This window comes from Zonotrichia albicollis, chromosome 4, assembly GCF_047830755.1.
Source record: "Zonotrichia albicollis isolate bZonAlb1 chromosome 4, bZonAlb1.hap1, whole genome shotgun sequence".
NCBI classification, from domain to species: domain Eukaryota; kingdom Metazoa; phylum Chordata; class Aves; order Passeriformes; family Passerellidae; genus Zonotrichia; species Zonotrichia albicollis.
The window spans coordinates 15,759,496-15,778,779 of record NC_133822.1 but is presented as its reverse complement, the minus strand read 5'-3'; the positions used below and the strand labels follow the sequence as shown (position 1 = coordinate 15,778,779).

Below are 19,284 nucleotides of genomic sequence, written 5' to 3'. Positions count from 1 at the left end.
GGTGGTGCAGCAGTGGGGACCAGGGCAGCTGTGGCTGCTGCTCACCCACCAGCTGACCCTGTGTCACAGCAGCTTGGGGTAATTCAGGGTAAGCCTGAACTGCTGCTGGCTTCTGAAATTCAAACCCTGTTCCTTGTCCTTGGGGCTTCATCTCACAGCATCGCAATCCTGTTCTCTGCCTGCATGAAGGGAGCTACCTGAGTCACACTGAGAGGGGCCTGGTACTCACCTCTCTGTTATCTCTGTCTGCTTGGACCAGGATACCCTTAAAACAGGGCTCAATAAAATGAACATAATCATTGTACTGCAAAGAGAAAACAAGAAGAAAGGAGTTGTCATGGGAGAAAATTCACAAAATGGGTTCATATCCTAGGTGCATGCTCAGAAAGCAGCATGGAACATGATGCCATTTGATACCCATTTCCCTTAAAAATTGTTTATAGTTATCATGGCAAACCAGGATTTTGATGACCTTCTGTTTGTTTGAAGAATGCATTAATTATAGTGTTTTGCTGAGCATACAAATATCTACACATACAAAGTTACCTTTTTTCCCCCACTCACACCACAAAGTTTTTATCCCTACTTTATGAGTTTGTATCCCTGGCCTTGCTTCTAGCACTTTTTGCACATAGTTTTCACTTCTGGAGACTTTGTGAGTCCCCAGCTGAACCTTGTAACCTGAAGTTAGAAGCCTCTGGTGCACAGCTGAACAGTAACACACCAGGTTAGCACACATCCACTGGACTGGGATAATTAGGGGAGTGGATGATTCCAGGCTGTGACATGTGAGGAAAAGCTTGGCAAGGCCCCTGTGAACCTTTTCCTCCAAGGTTCAGGAGAGTGCAATTCCTAAGAGGCCTCTGAGGCTCAGCTGATCAATAGGAACTTAGGTCAGGCTATAAGGTCTCTGAGCCAACAGGTTCTTGGTGTGAGTGCAGTAAAGAAAAAAAAATTAAAAAATATATCTATATATCTATATATAAAAAAACATGGTATTTCTGGGATTGTTTTTGAAGAACAGATGATATTTTAAACTCCTTAATGACTCCCCTTCCATTTTTCTGCCAACACTGTTCACTCTTCCATCTGTCCAGTCATATAAAGACAGAATTGTTGCCACTGGAGTTTCTAATTAGCTAACATAAGAAGCTATCAACAAAAAGCAAAATTTATATCTCAGTGGCTGTGCCCTGGCAAGCTATCATAGAAAGAAGCCCAGGGAAGGAGATGGTGTTTGAATTAGCTTTGAAAATTAGAAGGCAAGGAGCCTTTATCATGGCACCAGTCTTGCTATGAGTCATGGAAAGAAGTTTTGTTTTCTGTGGGTAACCAGCCCATCCTCACCCTGCCAGGGCTCAAAAAGGAAGAGAGTCACACTGAAGCTTCCTGACCAAGCTCCATGCAGCCCAGCTGATGGACTCAGAACTGTAAGGGCAGCCTTGCAGGATGCTGGAGCACAAAAAGGCACACAGTGGTAGTTTTCTAGCCTGGAAACATTATCCTGAAGATTACACTGCTGCTGCTGGACCCAAATTCAGTGTTAGGGCAAGCTGGGTGAATTTTTAGCTCAGGTGTCTCTCTGCAGCCCTTATCTGTTACAGTCACATCCCTAAGAAAGCAAAAAGATGCAGCCAACACCCTCTGTGGAGGAGAGGTGAAATTAGGTGGCAGCCACCCTGCTGACCACACAGAGCTGCCTTCCCAAGGGGAATCTCCCCAATCCAACAGAAGTGCTGCTGTAGGTGGGTCACTGTGATTTGCTGAGGGGAAGGAGGAGAGGGTGTGAGGCACCAGGGGAGACCTCAGCACTGGAATGGAGGCAGACATACTGCAATGATGTTGACAAAGTCGTTTTCTCCCAGAGTATCCAAAATGGTGACGATGGTGTGCTTGGCAATGGTCATCCTCAGGCCCTTCATGCTGCCACTGACATCCACGATGATGACAATGTCCTTGGGAGAGGTGGCTGCTTGGATGTACCTGCACAACAAAGAGCAGGATGAGAGCCAGGGAGGGGGAATGCTGGGCATGCTGCTGTCACCCTGCCAGCCACAGCACCACGGGCACCATGGCCACAGTGCCCAGCAGGAACAGGCTGGGCCCAGCACCTCACTTCCTGCCCTGGGAAGTGCTGAGCCTACTGCAGACATACACCCAAGGGTTCTGAAACACACCACAGTTCTGAAACTTAAATATCCTCACCACCTCCCAGCCACAGAAGGGTAATTTCCATGTGGCACATGGTAGATCCCACAGGGAAAACTATTGCTGGAAGGGCTTCACAACCTGCTATTACCCTTATTTATGTATCCCCTTGTCACTGTTATATTTTCTGAAAAATCTCTTTGCCCAGGATTTTTCCAGAGAAGCCTCAGAGAAAAAGGAAAACAATAATTATCTTATTTGCTTCTCCTGCGTTTTGCTGCTTTGGAATGTGGTTGGAGATTGTTTATCCAACAGGTGATTGTTTCATTGGTTTCATGTGAATTGTTTTTACTTATTGGCCAAACAGGGGCCATGCTGTGCCAGACTCTGAAGAGAGAGTCACAAGTTTTCATTAGCATCTTTTAGCCTTCTGTCTGTATCCTTTCTGTATTCTTTAGTATAGTTTTAGTATAGCATTCTTTAATATTATATAGATCATAAAATAATAAATTAGCCTTCTAAGAACATGGAGTCAGATTCATCATTCCCTCCAACAATGGGGGTCTCAGAAAATACCACACCCCCCCATCTCTTGCAGGGGCACCACAGGACATTAATTGCTGATCAGCAGCTCCCCACGGTGTCACCTTGGAGAAGGGGGAGAGAGGAAGGACGGAAGGTGCTTTGGCCAAGTCTCTCCAGAACTCACCAGCCCCGGTTCCTGCAGTCAAAGGAGATGACTCCATTCTCATCTGGTAACCACTTTATTCCTGAGGAGAGCAGCAAGAGGAGCAGTCAGCACTCACAGCAGACAGGCAGCTGCTCCCCAGGCAGCTGCACTGCTGCTGTTCCCTGCTGAGACCTGGCTAGCCCAGGGAGCACAGGAGGCTGGCCAGCCACAGCAGTGGCCATTCTGCAGAAATACAAGCAGAGCGGCTCGGTCTTTGGCAGTTCTGAGTAAACTGTTTATTAAAATATGTACCTAGGCATAATCTGTTCAATTGCAAAGCAACTGCTTGTACTTTGAGTTTTTTTCTCACCTTGATGTAGTTCTCAACAACAGATTTTTTTTCACACAGGGGATGGTGGAGAGCATAAAAAAGCAGCAGCAGTGACTGGGATGCATCCCAGATTCCCTGCTACAGGCTCTGCTCACAGCCATCTCTGCTTTCACCTTGCCCAGCACATGCCAGGGCACAGAACAAGGGCAGGCAGCCATCTGACCAAGTGGCACCAGGCAGGCTGCAGCTGCAGAGCATCTCAAGGGTCCCTGCAAGCACAGCAGCTCCCTCCTGTGCTGTGACCTAATGTGCCCTCACAGCTGGCAAGTGGATGACCAGCCAGGCTGGCCAGCTGCATCTGCCATGTGTGTCCTCAGAGGCTTGGCCACCACTCAAACCCTCAAGGGAGCCCTGCTATGGTGTTTTGAGAGCTTTTTGGAGGTCCCCTGCCAGCAGACTCCTCTGGGGTTGCATGAGGGGCTGGTTCTAATGGGAGAAAGGGGTTTATGCCTGCAGAGTAATTCCTTCAGCCTTACCAGCCCATTTTGCTCACTGTATCCTGCCCTTCTCGGGGCTGGGATGGTCCCAGACTTCCCAGATGGGATTCTTCCATGGCACAGGCCCTGTCCTGCAAGATTATTGTGTGGCACTGAAAGAGCAAAGCCCATCTCTACTGTTTTACCTGGGTACAGCCTGAAGAATCCAGTGGAGCTGCCAAAGTACTGCCAGGTCAGCGTGGGATCCCTTTCAAAGTTGTCCACAAAAATAGGATTCAGGGCTTCTGACATGTAAACTCCATTGAGTATGGCAGGGTCTGTGGGGGAGAAAAGTGTGTTAAAAGAAGGGAGGACATCCACCATCCCTGATGGAGGAGAGGGATGGGAAAAAAGGCAGCTGCAGGAGGAATACAACCTTGTCCAAAGCTTTTACACTGATGCATTCTGTTCTCTGCCCATTCAAGTGAATCCTGGAGGCCAGGGCACCACAGCCACTGCAGGTGATCTCAGCTTGGTCAGACACTATTAGCTCCATATCTCTTCACAGCCTTGCCTGCCCTTGAGCCCTACATCTGGTTGGAATAATGCTCCCAGAGGCCCAGGGAGGCCATCCCAGTGCTGAGCACAGCTGGCACAGCCTGCAGGCAGTGTTTAACTGCTACCTGACAGGGGATGTGTGGCTTTTGAGAAGCAGTAGGCTGATGCATCACTGACAGCCCTTCTGCAAGGCCTGTCTAAATTTATGCTGGGTGTAATTACCTAAGACAGAAGAGCCCTAGGATTTACACAGTTGCACTCTCTCTCTTCCTCATTGAATCTTCCTTTTCTTCTTGGCCTCCCCTTTCTTTGACAAAGCCTGGGCTGTCCTACCATGCCCTCATCTCCTCAGGAGAGTGAGAAACAACACTCACTTCTAACATTTGAAAGGTGTTGTCACTATATTGCAAGAGTTCCATACTGTTGTCACCTTAGTGCAAGAGTTTCATACCTCCTTGATGTTTCTCATAGGCAGCTCCTCCAAGCACTGACTCTTCCTTTTTCTCACAGCAGCCAACTACCCCAGGTCCCCCTCAACCAACCAACCCATTCTTTTATAACACTCTTCTTATTGACTACACTGTGGCCTGTTAAAGTCAGGCCTGCTCCTAATCTTTAATAACCGACCCAGCTGCAACTCTTTAGGGGGTAAGATTACTTTCTATACTACCTTTATTTTCTTATATTCTATCCCACTACAGAAAGGTTTATTAAACCTTAACAAAGTACAACAAAAGATTGAATAAGGAAACCGTGACAGCACTGGGTGCATGGACCAGCACATGCTCACCCACAAAATGGCTCCTCCACCTTTTATACCTTTGGTGCTGCATCAGGCAACCCTGGCCCCTACCAAAGTCCATCAGTCAGCTCTTCCTTGCCATCCATAGGTGGGGATTGAGAGGAATGATGGATTCATCTTTACAAACAAGCTGTGGGTCTGCTGGTGGACAACACCAGCACTGAGAGATAAAAGAAACAATGGGAAGGATTCCACTGATTGATGAATGGAAAAATATATTTGCCTTTACAAATAAACTGTAAGTTTGCTGATAAATGAAACTGAATATTGAAAGATGAAAGAAACAATGGGGAAAAACTCCAAATTCCATAAGAATTAAAAATGAAAAGGGAGGGTTACACATTAGAGGGAAATCGTTGGTATCAGGCATTCCAGGAAGTTTGTGCCTCTCAAGTACCTCAGCCAATGGGGAAAGAGAGAAGGGAAATGCAGCAGGGAAACTGGGATAAAAAGGAGGCTGTGTCCTCCAAAAATTTGAGAGACCCTGGGGGAATATCCCATGGCCTCTTCCTGCCTGACATGGAGGCCTGTCCACCATGAGAGGTTTCCCAAGAGCAGACTGTACCTAAACCTGTCACAGTGACAGCACAGATATGACTGTCCCTTAGAACAGCGGCTTTCCAACCCTGCTGCTTTTTTTCTCTGTTGTTATTTTTCTATTCCCATCCTTGTTGTTATTTTTCTATTCCCATCCTTGTTTCCAGTATTGCTGCTGATAATTTCCACACCACCCTACCAGCAGTGAGAAAGCAGAGGCCATTACCTTTGTTGTAGACATTGGTGGGCAGCTGGATATCACTGTAGGTTGTGTTCACCAGCAGGTTATTGAAATGCTCATTTGGCTCCAGAATGAACTCATCCCCAAGCTCCACGTAATTGTCATTTTCATCCTTATCATTAATCAGGAGAGAGTTGTAGTAATCAAACTGTTGATGAAGACAATAGAAAAAAAGACAAAGAGAGAATAGCACAGACTATTACCAGCACTGTTTAAAACAAAGAGGGGACATATGGAGAATCAGGGCTTCAAAGAGGATCAAAATGAGCCACAAACAAGCTCTTACCAACTGGAAGTGTCAAGCTGCCCAAATGATGGTTTCTGGCCACTTTGTTTTTTGCTGTCATATGCCCACATGACTGAAAGCACTGTCACTGCCAGGAGCATTGCTTAAGAGCCACTGCAGAGCACAGGGGCAGGGTGGCAGCCTCCTGTGGCCCCTCAGCTGTATTTAGGAGATTAGCTGGAAAGGTGAAGTGTCTTACAGGGTCTGGCTCCCAGGTTTAGCACAGGACACAGCAGTGCTGACCTCACCCAGCCTGTCCCTTACTGAGTTCACTGCTGGACATCCAGCTGGGATTATCCCTCATTCTGGCACTCCAAACAGCAGGCACTCATTGAGAGCAAAGGACCAAGCACAAGGTGCTCAAAGACAATGCAGTGTCCCCCCACCTGTGAAGGTCACTGGGGATTTATCATCTACAGTCACTTTAGTACATCCAGGGCATTCTTTGTCCTTGGATAACCTATGTTTTTAAGATGCTTCTGGTGACCTTATCTGAGCCAGGGGTTACATAAGGATTAGTGTTCAAGCACTAGCAGCACCCAGAGGGTGCAAATGGAGTGTGCAAATACAGTCATGTACCTCAACTCACCCATGCCCCTTACTGTGAATGCAGCTGACACAACTAACATGGCTAATGGGATTCTTTAAAAAAGGAAAAATAAAAAGTGAGATGAAATTAGTAACTAGCTTGATTTCAGGGAGTGTTTTCAACTTTCCTACAACTGAGACATGTACTTGCAGGGGTAGCCTGTCCTTCTGCTGAGCTGTCTGCGCTTGTACTGTGGATAGAGAATTTCCTTCCACAGCCTTTTCATTCCAGCTCCCCTCACCAGCAATAATCCCACAGTTTGGCCACAACAAACAGTTATTAACAGAAAGCCAATTATCCAAATTGATTGGACAGCACCAAACTTTCACCTTAAGGGAAGCCCTGATGAGTGGGTGTCTGTCTGGTACAGAAAAGATGATGGGAGCTGTTAAGAAAGATGGTGAGAAACTCAGTTCATTTGGATTAAGGCTTGCTGTGGGTATTTGTAACAGCATCCTCCTCATTGTTCATTCACACTCAATTCTTAGCTCATTTTCCAGTCAAGTAACCCACAAAGTGCCAGCTAATTTGCACTAAAACATCACATAATGACAGTGTTGGCCAGTGCAGTAAAAGTAAAGCCAATAACATCATTCAGCCCAATGTCTTCCCAAATCCTTCCCCTCACAGAGCCAGAGGGACAGATCTTTTTGGCGTTCCTAGGTTTGGGATCTGCCAAGGATATCTCTTATTTGCAGCAGTCTCTGAGTGTCCTGCAGACAAGGCAATTCCTAAGCCCAGGAACCTGGTGGGGATGGGTTCCTGGCTGTGCCCTGAGGATGTGTGCCACGTTTGCCACTGACCAGGCTAAACTCACCTCCAGTGAGGAGTTGTACTCATGGTTCAGATCTGCATCTTCTGCTGCTTCCACCAGCCTCTAAAGCAAGCACACAGCAAGGAAGGTGAGTGGGTGCTGGGGCAAAGCCCTCCAGAAGTTCTCCCAGCTGTATCAGCGATTGCCTCTTTCACCACAACCACGCCTGGGGTTATAAACTTCTTTCTTTCCCTCCTGTCCTGCTGACCTGTCATTCTGTGCTACAGTTTTACAACTTGGAAGGTACATTATTTGCAGCTATTTATTGCCAAGTGTATTCACACCTACTTACTCCAGAGTCCCTGCTAAACCCCAGAGCAATTTTAGATATCACAGGACATATACAAACAGAAACAGCTCCATTTAGAGAAACAACAGACAGATTTAATTTCATTTTCCATGAGCCCTTCCAAAAAGCCATGGGAAAGGCATTTCAGCCCCAGCTTGATGTCAGTATCTCATCAAAGGAAAAGGCCTTGTGGGAGTCTCAGTCTGGTATTGTTACTGAGACAAAGACCATGACTGGATTTTGTAAAGGGTTCAGCGATGCTGTGGCCATTTATAAGCTCTTGCCATTTATGGAAGGCAATAAAATCAGCCAGTTTTCTCCAGTATGATGCTTCAGGGCACTAATTCTCAATTGGTACAGACTGGGAAGGGATCCAACTAAACACGTACATGTTTTCAAGGTTGCACAATCAGCATCAGTCTCAGCAAAACTACATTTTGCTCCCTCACAAAGGATAAGGCAATCCAAACACTGGAGAAGTCTGGCTAAGAATTTAATGTTATTGGCCAAAGCTCTGGGACTAAATATGTCCACATTTCACTTGGAGATTCAAATGATGTGTTTCTGGATGACTTTTCCACATTAGAAGCCTTAAACAGTCAAGGCTCTGTGACTACAGAAATATGCTTTTCATGGTAGGTAAATACACAGGAATATGATAAATCCTTAGATGCAGGAAGCAAGGGGGGCCAGAACGATTACCTGCTCTGATCTCCCACACTGCAGCAGCTACAGACCCTTTGCCACCTCCTCCACACTTCCCCATGTACACAGCTGGAAATCCAAGCACCTTCCTTGCAGCCTGTGCTCAGGAGGTGCAGAAATCCCCCTTGAGCCACACACACAGCTGAAACAAGCCCCTAGTCTTCAGCAGCCAGAGTGCACTATGGAAGGATGAACTGGATTTTTCACTTCTGAGAGGTTTTCTTCCCCTCCTTTTTAAACAGCTTGTCTCCTAAAAGAGTGTTCATTCCCTCATATTTATTCCTAGACTTTGTTTTTGTCTTCTTTTCTAATTTGAGCCGAGGGAGAAGCCAGCATCCCCTTGTCTGAACGCCCACATCCTCCCACCAGTGTCTGCTTAAAGCTCAGCGTGAGCAGCCAGCTGCACCAGCAGGCTCCTGCCTGGGCAGGGGAGTCCTCACACAACCCCTGCACCCACACACTGCTGGTGAGGCAGAGCCCTGTGCCTGCTGCTCTGGGGCTGGCAGGACACAGATTCCCTCCCAAAGCCCCAGAGGCAGTGGTCATACCTCAACAGCTTCCACCTTCCTACGGAGCATGCTCTCCATCTGCTCCGAGAACTTCTTCACCAGCTCCAAGCCATCCACCTCCTTGATCTTCAGGGTTGGCTCCACATCTTTGTACTTCTACCCGATGGAAGGAAGAAAATCCTGCTGAGCAGGAGGTTCTTAAGGAGAGGGATGAATCTATCATTGCTAGCTGGGTATTGTCTTTGTATTGAAACAAGTGCTCTGATTTTATCACCTTCCATCTTTGCCTTTCCCCCTTTTCCATCTGAAGATTTGAGGCCATAACTCAAAGCACTTGGACCAAGTGAAAACAACTGATCCAACTGTGAGCTTGTGGCCGTAGAAAGGAGCAATGCACCTGAAGCTATGAGTGCCTACAAGCTAGAGAGAAGCAGAACCATGCTTTTAAAAACCCAAACTGTGCACTGACATCCACAGCAGCTTTATACACATCACACACCTCCAGCTCACTCAAGGCAGAGGCAAGAGCGAGGGAATGGAGCTGTGTGCTGTCACTGCAGCTCTTCCTGTGCCATGTGAGCTCTGGGGCACTGCTGGGGAGATGTCCTGGCTGTGCTGCCCCAGAGCCACCCCATCTGTGAGGGAACTTGCCAGGGCTCCAGCAAGAAGGGCCTGCTCAGTGCTCACAGGGGAGACTGCCAAAGAAAGCTGAGATAGAAAGAGATGATGCCACTTATTGGGCACCCAGGATAATAATTTAGGCCAAGAGCAACACAGAGGCAATTCCCAAAACCTAGGAATTATGAACATGGCTACTTGCTGCTGCCTCCAAGGGGAGAGGTGCTATAATGAGGAGGATCTAGATCTGACAGCTTTAGAGATAACCAGCTTATTCTCACCATGTTTCATATAACCTAGGAATTTAAAAAACCCAAGAGTACATCTAAACTGTAAGCATAATTTGTCTCCTTAAATATGTTCTTTTAAGACTGGCTAAAATGGTCTTTATTTCTCCTTTGCAAAAAATCCCTCTGCTAACAGAGATAGCCAGAAAGAAAGATTAATGAAACCTGTGAAAGGACACAGGACAATTAACTTATTTCAGAAAAGACAGAGCCTTATCTCCTGAGCAATCTGGAAACACAAAGGCAACCAATTGCAATTCCCTGGTCCCTCATCATCAGTTTTGTCTGCAGTGTGTACAGCCCCCCTCCATACTCACACTGTGTTAGCAACACAGCAGCAATCTCAGCCAGGGCTGGGCAAAAAAAATGAGGTGGTGAAAAGGGCAAGGAGATGGCAGGGGCTCTAGTGACACTTCTGAATTAGAGGGAAGCAGCAGGGAAAGGACTTTGCATGTCTTTAGGGTGAGCCCGTGGAGTCCCTTTTGTTCAAGAAGCTCCTTGACCATGCAGGAGGGCAGCTGGGCACAGGCAGAAACGCCTCGAGGATGGGGCAGGCTGAGGAGGTCAGACAGAAATAGCAGCAGCATCCAGCCCACAGCAGGCATGGCAGGGAGGCTGCTCGCTCTGTCTGGCATGATTAACAGCAAGGGTTTTACTGGATTAAAAATGCCAGGCCTCCCATCCCCTGGGCTGGGGAGCTGGGACAGGCAGGGGAAGCAGGAGGAGGAGGAGGGATTGAGCAGGAAGGTTGGGGTAACCACAGTGCCAGAAGAGAAATGTGCAGCACAACCCCTGAGCACGGTGCCTGGCTGGTGAGAGACTGCAGCACAGCCCCAGCTGGTGTCTGTCCCTTCAGCTCTGTGTCACAGCTCTGCCAGCACAGAGGTGATCTCTGCCAGGCTGGGCTTTAATCAGGCCCTGCTGGGGGAGCAGGGCAATCTCTGCTGGGAAAGCTCACCAAGGGGGGGACACATGGGCAAGCAGGCACTTCACAAAGTGACCTGCCACAGTTACCCTATAGCACAGCCTCAGGTAAAAGCAACACGGCTTTTCCTCCTCTCTGGTAATTTTTTAATGTGTTTATGACATACTCACAAGCAGATGTTACTGGGGTAAAAGTAATCATGAGAAATGAAAACCAGTCTGCTCATGGCGTGCACATCTCAGGCCTGAGATCCCGCCAGAGATGGGAAGGAAAAAAACCCAACACAAAAAAACCACCCAACTTTCTGCAAAGTTCTAGTTTGCTAAGGAATACACCAGGTTTGAGCTCAAATCCTATTTGAGCTTTTTTCCTACAAATGAACCAGCAAACCACTACATGCCTGTATTCCTGCCCTGGAAATCTCTGCCTATTGATGACTGTTCATCCAAGGTTTTCTAATGGTGGGCAACAGAGCTGTGATTTCAATCCTGTCACCAGACACCATGGCTGGGAGTCAGCTCAGGTGCATGTATTGGCCAGGATCATTCTGTAGAACCTCTGCTTGGGGTTCAGGCTATCAGATCATTTTAAGTTACAGAAGAGGAGTCAGCTTGGGAGAACTGGCTGAAATGATCTGATGTTTGAAAAGAGGCAAAAAGTTAGCTCAGCTCTAACAGAAAACCTTTCCTTGTTCATCTAGCACTTAGCATTCCCCTAAAACAGCAGGAGCAATTCATTAAGATTCCCCTTCTGCTGTGACGGGGGTGGTGATTTAAAAGTAGAATATCCAGAATTCAGTATCCTAAGTTTTATCTGTGAACAGAGATATGTCACCAAGTATATATTCTTGTTCCCACCTCCATAAAATCCAGCCTATTGAAATACACAGTGCTGCATTACTCACTGCTAGTGGAACTAAATTAAGAGTGTGAAAGACATTCCTTTCATCCTCACCCAGGAAAATGTCTTGACTGAACTTCTCAAGTTTGTCTGTTCTTTGCCATGTTTTTTGGGCTTTCTAATAACACCAAGGCAAAGCTGTGATGCAGGGTAAAAGCCTGCCCTTGGGGATTCAAGGGATGTCTGTGATCTCACCAGGCCTCTGGGAATGATACAGCCTGGTAGAAAGTCAGCTACTTGAGTTTGCAACATGATTTTAGGGTTTTTCTGGAGGAAGCAAACAAAAAGTCCAAAGAAAACTAAGCAAACTGAAAACCATAAAAGAAAGTTTATGCCAAGTATTAAAGACAAGGTTTATGTGCAAAGCATTCAGTAACTGAAAAATTATGACTCTCACAGCAACCCTAAGGTGGTTACTTCAAGACCATTAGGCACAAGGGAGACCTGAAATAAGATACAAACTGAGATGACAGCACCTTCTGTATTTCCTGAGAGACAAAATGCCTGTTGACTTAAACAAGCACCGAGAAAAGAATCACCTGGACCTCTGCACTGTGCTCCCCAGCCTTCTGCTGGTCTGGGCACAGCCATGCATGCAGAGAAATATTTGATGTGAAAAACAGGTAATAGCCCAAAAAAGAGCAAGGTGCCTGGGCAGCAGGTAAATTCATGTGTTTAATTTCTAGACTTTGGTGTGTTTGGCTCTCCAGGCCTAACATGCCAATGAGATAATCTGCACAAAGTTATTTAGGATCTGCCAGGGTGCATGAAAATGATATTTATCAGTAAAAGATCTGTCTGCATCCACTTGTAGTGCTGGAGGTGCAAGGGATGCTGTGGGAGCTCTCTTGGGACGGTCCCTGCTTTGAGATAAATTGTGAAGAAATCCTACCTAAAGAAAAGGACTGAAGTGAGTGCTGGCTGCTTCTCCCCTATTCCCTTATTTCCCAGGGAAACAACAGGAGATAAAAAAGCTCAAGAACTTAAAAGATAAACTTGAGCTGCTTAAATTGCTTAAGTCAAGTTAGGGCAGAACACAACACCACATGAATTTAGGAAATGATTTTTTACTGGAATGTTCACAGAGCAAGGCTAGATCAAGCTCATCTGTACCCCTGCTCGAAGTGACATTTTCCTTCTGAGTCACAGACACTGGGAGCTATGGCTTGGGGACCCCAGGGGACAACAGGCAATGCAGAAGCATCATCAAAACTGCTAAAAGCCCAACTTCTGCCTGCATCCACACCCTGCTGCAGCTGCCTCACAGTTAGTGCAAGAAGTACCTTAATCAGGGCTGACAGCTTTTATTGCAGGGTGACTCTTTCCTCCCAAGAAGAGCTGGTGATCAGCACAGACCTCAGTGATGGATGCTGAAAGCCTGTCCTGGTCAAACCTAGCAAAGTGAGTGCTGCAGGATGTGATCCCTTACTCCAGCAAAAAGCAGCACTCTGGGGACAGGGAAACAGGGCTTAGCAGTGAGGCAAGGAATGTGATACTCAAATCCTGTGTTGTGCAGGGGATGTGGGTGTAATTCACAATGGCAATATTAGTGTCAGCTGGAGAGATGCAGGGGGGGATGGTGGGGTGAGTGATGAGTAGCAGAGAGACTCAGGAAAGGAGGAATGAAGGGTCAGCATGGAAGAGCAGGAGGTGATCATCAGAGGGAAACATGAGGAGTGCTGTTAAAAAGTATTTTTAATAAAAAGTGGTGCAATTAAGGTGGTGCTCAGCAATGGGTGATGAAAGCAGGGAAGGCACTGAATGGATCTCCCTCTCCATCCATGGAGAATGGCACAGGGCATCACTCTGGGCTTAGGGATATGGAGCTCCATGGTTTAACAGACAGCTGCACACCAGTGCCTTGTTCTTTCCCCCACCCTCGGAGGCACACAGGGAGGTGACACAAAGCAAAGGGAACCTTCACAGGTTTTGCCTACCTTCTGCAGCAGGAGAGAGCCTGAGTACTTAGTCACAATGGAGTACAGCTCCCCACCAAAGGCATCTGCCCAGGACTTCACCCTAAAAAAGGCCAAAAGAAGGAAAACCAGTGTTAATAATTCCAAATCTGCAGAGGTGGTCAGACAGACAGCTGGTTAGTCTGCAGAGTTTTCTTCAGACAAGTAAAACTCCATCATCCTGAGTACAAATCCCTCTATTTCTCTAAACCACTCTCCAACAGTGGCAATGTTTTGTCCAGCCACACAAGCAGCAAGGCAGGAGACAGTGCTGCTCTTGGACATTCCACCCAGGAGAATGGAGAGCAGGGAGAAACACTGAGTTCTGCTGGTCTTGAACTTGTCCCACCTAACTTTGGATGTGGAAATTTGGTCTTAGATGGCATCTGAGCTCCTTCTGTTGCTAGCAAAGGGAAATAAATTGCTTTCTGCAGACACCTATTCATCTCTCCTGACAGGCCCTGGGGTGAAGGGCTAGACACTCAGTGCCAAATCTGCTGAAGAGAAATAAGTGTCAGGACTTGGAGAAGGTGCCATGATTCACCCCTGGCATTCAGCTCCTCCAGCAGAGCAGGCCACAGACTGATGAGCCAGACAAATTCCCTGCTCTCACTGGTGGTGCTGCTGCTTGATAACGCCACAGCTGATTATGCACATTGTCACTGTAAAGCATCCCCAGCTTGTGCCATCCTGGAAATAATGGATGGCAGCAATCCCACATGGAGAACATTCAGATGTTGAGGAGTAGCCTGAACACTGAGCCATCCAAATCAAAATAGATGGCTCCCAGAATTGACAGAGCACTTCATCAGCACTTACACAAGCTATGTTAGGCAGCTCCCTCAACAAGGGTTCACTTAAGAGAGATTTATTTAATGCAATGAGTGGCCCTCTCCACTTACACTTCTTTATGATAAGTGCAGAGTCTTACCTACAGCTTCCAGGGGAGTTCTTTGAGTCCCAGGCAGGCTTTAACCTCAGGGCCTGATTTCCCAGTGCACTGCACCACAAATAACACACCACCACAGAGATGAGTTCAGGAGAAAAGCCAGCACAGCAATGGTGGAATAATCACAGGAGCTCACTTCTGCCTAGGAAAGCCTGCTTAAACTCCCCTCTTGCACACAGGCTTTTTTAAACACACAGGGGATGATTTGGAGCAAACACAAAGCTTCAGCTCTGCACCTCTCTCCACTGCTATAAAAAAAGCATGAGAGAGTGGGCGCCTTTTAAAATCAATCCTTAATTAGCAATGAGGCATTCATATTTAACCACTCAGTATGAACTAACTAGCACCAGCTGAAGTCAATTTCTCTCTTTTTTTTTTTTTTTTTTTTTTTCATTGTGCTCTGCATCTTATTTGCAGAGCCAGAGCTTTTATCTCACCATTTCATCCTTAGACAAAAAAAGCATACAGATATTTTCTAGGAGACCAGGATTTATTGGGCTATATCAGAGTTATTCTAGCAAGCCAGAAATAAAAGAGGAAACAGGGATCCCATGGGATGCTTTCCTGTTTGTTGTAGTAGTGACTAATCATTCCCTTAGATATGAGGATCTCTGGATCAACATTTAAATTGATGCCCATCTGCTCCTACTGGCTTTGCAAGTTTTATGTACAAGACGCTTTGTGCTGAATTTAACAAATATTCTCCAGTCTCCTCGCCTTTTACTGTAGAAAAAGAAAACCTAAACATGAAGGGATGGTAATTTTAGCAGGGATGTTTATTTTTCATTTCTCTCCCCATTTCTCTCCCCTCACCTCTGTTTTGTGTCATATTTATAGTGTGCCCCTGCTCCTTCCAGCCCTCAACATTCTTCAATACAACAGAGTGGAAGAGTCTCTGGTGTTAATTTCTGATTAGTTGAGCAACTTCTTGAAACTTCCAGTAACAGCAGAACTTGAATAAAAAACGGGGTTTGTATAGTTGTGGGATGTCTGCTCTGGCTCAGGGACTGTTATTGTTTCTGGTCCCAAAGCAGAGGAAGAACGAGGCACAAACAGAGGGGGACCAAAGAGAGGGCCAGAACTGGCAGCTCTGGAGGACTGGCTGGAAAGTTAAGGGGCACAGAGGAATGAGAGGGCTCAAAAGTCTCAAATCTCTGTTTTACAGGGCTAAGTTTGTGTCATTAAACATATCTGGTTGATATGGAAGTTGCAAAGTAGGAAAGTGAAGAGGCGGAAATACATTGGCATTTTCATATTTAAAAGACAATTATTAGCCAGGGAAATGAGCAACCTTAGAACACTGGGAAATTAGGGGCAGCCTGCTGAACTTAAATAGGTTCCCTTAATTTTTTTTTTCATAAACAAGCGAGAGAAAAGGTCAGTCTGAAATTCATCAGCTTGCAGAGACATTTCTTTTAATTGAAGCTGGCTCTGTCCAGCTTGGGGGTAGGTGTATAAAGGCAACAGGAGCAGCCTAAAGAGGCCACACCAGGTTGATCTTTGCCTCTCCCACCAGCAGTTCCCTGTGCTTCCATTACCCCAGCTCCTCACCAGTACTGAGCAGGGCTGTGTCCAGTGGGGAAGAAGAGGTGCTTTGTGTTCTGAAGTGGCACTCCAGAAGCACCACTAGGAACTGACTGAGCAGATTTCTGCGCTGCTGGAGTCAGAGAGGAACGAGCTGGCAGTGATCCAAGCACGATGCAGCACAGCCAGCCACGGCCTGGGGAGCAGCACGGCCCGACTGAGCCCTGTGTCACCTCACCCTGCCTGAACCCAGCCGCTGCTTGAAGGGCTCCTCTTTTGTGTTCCCCCCAAAATGTCCCCGTGTAACCCATGAAACAGAGCCATTTTCTGCTGACTGACTTACTCCCTCTGGGCCTCTGGCCAGTGTATTTCCCTGCTGAAATTTCATTTCCAAAGGGTGACTTTTGTGTTTTGGTTAAATTCATGAGTGGATTTGAAACATCAGGGATTAATTCAGCCATTGCTCTGGTTTTAGTACCAGAGGAGAAAAGCTATTTTTCTATTGTTTATTCTTCATTCTTGCACAGGAATAAGTTCCAAATTGTGCAAAGTGACGTAAATATCTTTTTTTTCAGTATCACATTATAACAAAACACATCAGAAAAGGTTTTGGTCAGAGATTGTCTGCCTCTAATCCCTGCTCTTGTATTCTGTGGCAAGAACAGCAGAAAGGACAGGCTGGCTTCTAAATGCCACAGGCTTCAATGCCAAAAGGTATTCCTATGTGGTATTTATCCTGGACATAGAAAGTTGATTTGCTTGGTTTGAAGTTGGCAGAAGTTTGATTTTATCTTGTGTAACCTGTGTCCTTTCTGTGCAACCCAAGTCAGAAGAATTTTTGCTGGGGAAGGGCTTGACAGTGCAAGAATAGAATTGGCAGCAAAGTTTCCTGAGACCCTCCTGGATAATGTCAGTGCAGCTCCTGGGCAGATGGGCTGGACTGGTGGCACATCTCTAAGTGCCTTATCGGCAATTTTTGAATAAAAAACATTTCCCCAAATGCAGGAAAGGGCTTAAGCTGTCTTGAGTTGATTTTTCAGATGTTTCCTCCTCAAACTGGCTGGCAGTGTTGTCCTCTCTCCAGACCAAGCTGCTGTCCTGCACCCACAGCCCTGTCCCAGCACCCCAGAGGCTGCCCCACAACAGCTTTAACCAACGACCGCGCTGACATTTCTAATCCTGAAAGGATTTAACTCGTTCAAATCAGCTTAACAAGGTGAAGTTTCTATAAACTGGGGTTGCTGAGAGCTCTTGGGCTCCAGGGGGGCTGCCAGGGCTGCGGTGCTGGCGGGGAGCTTTCCGGCAGTGACGGTGCTGGATGAGCCGCTCCTCACACGGACACACGCAGGCCTTGGAGCGCTGCAAACCCAAGGTTTGCAAACCAAAAACCCCAAAAGATGCATCTAGAGTCCCTGCATGTGCAGTGCATGCACAAACCACGGCTGGGTGTGCTTTGGATTGCAGCTCAGCTTTCATTCCTTCGCTCCGGAGCTCTGGGAAGGGCCATGATGCCTTTTGTGGAGAGGTGGAGCCAGCACCAGCAAGAAGGGCTGAGGCCTCTTTCCTCCATTCAGCCTCGCTCACTAACATCCTCTGACAGCCACAGGTGAATAAACACGGCTGTGTGCTTTACCCAGACCCTTTTCAGCCAGCACTGATCCAGACCAACGCAAGGGGCCAGAGCTTTGGAGCTGCAAACCTTGCTCTACACAAAGAGGTGTGTCACTGCTCAAACACCTCATGTGCACCTTCCCCAGCCAGAACCTGGCCTGTGCTGTGCATCCCTTGGATGTTCTTGGTCTCCTGAAACCCAGCAGTGCCTACTGAAACAACTCTACTCAACTGGGAGCTGCCAAACTGGGGCCACTCCCGTCTGCCTCCATGGTGGAATCTCTGCAAGTTGCAGCAGCGGCAGCGAGGTTTTACAAACGTGTCTTTAAACTGGTTTTGCCTTTTGCTGCCCAGTGCATTAAGCAGAGCATTAATAGATGTCAAAATACTTAACTAAAGGAGATGAGTATCATTGCTACGCTTGAGGAGTGGGGACGAAGAGGCATTGCATCCTAGCCTAGACCTGGACACAGAACTGGCGGCTCCCATGTCTGTGTGCTCTGCCAGGAACCAGGGGAGGACAGTGCCAGCCCCTGGAGCCATGTGTCCCTCAGGAGCCATGTGTCCCTCAGGAGCAGCCTGTCCCTGCCGCGCCTGCCATGCCGGGGAGGCAATTCCCACCCGCACCGCCGCAACACTCACGTTTCCAGCGGGATCTTCGTCTGGGCCCTGGCCCAGGGCGGCAGGCAGAGCAGACAGAGCATCATCCACGGCACGGCCCAGGGCCCCATCCTGCAGGCACCGGCCATCAGCAAGGGCTCCGGCCGGCGGCGTGCGGGGGCTCCCCGCCGCTCCTGGTGCCCTGAGGGAGCTCCCCGGCGGCCCCCGCCATGGTGCCGGCCTGGGAGCGCTGCTGGTGAGGGGCCGAGCCCCGGGGGCACCGCGGCCGCCTCTGCCCCGGGAGCGCCGCCGCGGCTGCCGGGCGCCGTCGGGGTGTCCGGGCCAGGCACCGAACCGTGTGGGAGCCGCGGCCCGGTGCGCTCTCACGGGTGTGAAGCGGCTCCGGTCCCGCTCAGGGGTGCGCACCCACGGGTGTGAAGCGGCTCCGGGCCCGGGGTGCGCACCCGCGGGTGTGGAGCGGCTCCGGTCCCGGTCAGGGGTGCGCACCCACGGGTGTGGAGCAGCTTCTGCCCCGGTCAGGAGAGAGCGGCTCCGGGTGAGGAGCGGCTCCGGCTCCCAGCCCGGTCAGGGGTGCGCACCCACAGGCGTGAAGCAGCTCCGGGCCCGCTCAGGGGTGCGCACCCACAGGTGGGGATCGGCTCCGGCCCCGGTGAGGGGTGCGCACCCACGGGTACGGAGCGGCTCCAGGCCCCGGAGCGGCCGCGCCAGGAGGGAGCTCGGCGCTGGGAGCTGCAGCGGCTACGTAATCCCCTGCCAGCCCTTAATCTCCTCGCCAAGCAGCAGCAGCCGCAGATTTAGGGAAGTGGAGTGGGATAAAATCACCCGGGATTACTCTGATTTCTGAAGACGGGCCTTGGCTTCTCCAGCCGGAGGTCAGGCCGTGCCTGCTTTAAAGGGGTCGCATCCACATCCCCCAGAGCCTTCCCAGAGCTTCGATCT

The 19,284-nt window shown here is 48.4% G+C and overlaps 1 protein-coding gene across 1 annotated transcript in view; it reads right to left on the bottom strand.

The window, feature by feature from the left end:
• The window catches only part of CACNA2D4 (calcium voltage-gated channel auxiliary subunit alpha2delta 4), a 119,972-nt gene extending 100,891 nt beyond the window's left edge, over nt 1-19,081 (bottom strand). Inside the window, exons 1-9 of the mRNA XM_074538901.1 lie at nt 18,367-19,081; nt 13,623-13,704; nt 8,995-9,111; nt 7,456-7,515; nt 5,749-5,911; nt 3,832-3,963; nt 2,858-2,918; nt 1,833-1,983; nt 230-304 (exon numbers count right to left, since the gene is read on the bottom strand). Coding sequence (XP_074395002.1) covers nt 230-304; nt 1,833-1,983; nt 2,858-2,918; nt 3,832-3,963; nt 5,749-5,911; nt 7,456-7,515; nt 8,995-9,111; nt 13,623-13,704; nt 18,367-18,473 — 948 coding nt within the window. The 5' untranslated portion in view covers nt 18,474-19,081. The remainder of the gene's footprint in view (nt 1-229; nt 305-1,832; nt 1,984-2,857; nt 2,919-3,831; nt 3,964-5,748; nt 5,912-7,455; nt 7,516-8,994; nt 9,112-13,622; nt 13,705-18,366) is intronic.
• Between the last annotated feature and the right edge of the window lie 203 nt (nt 19,082-19,284).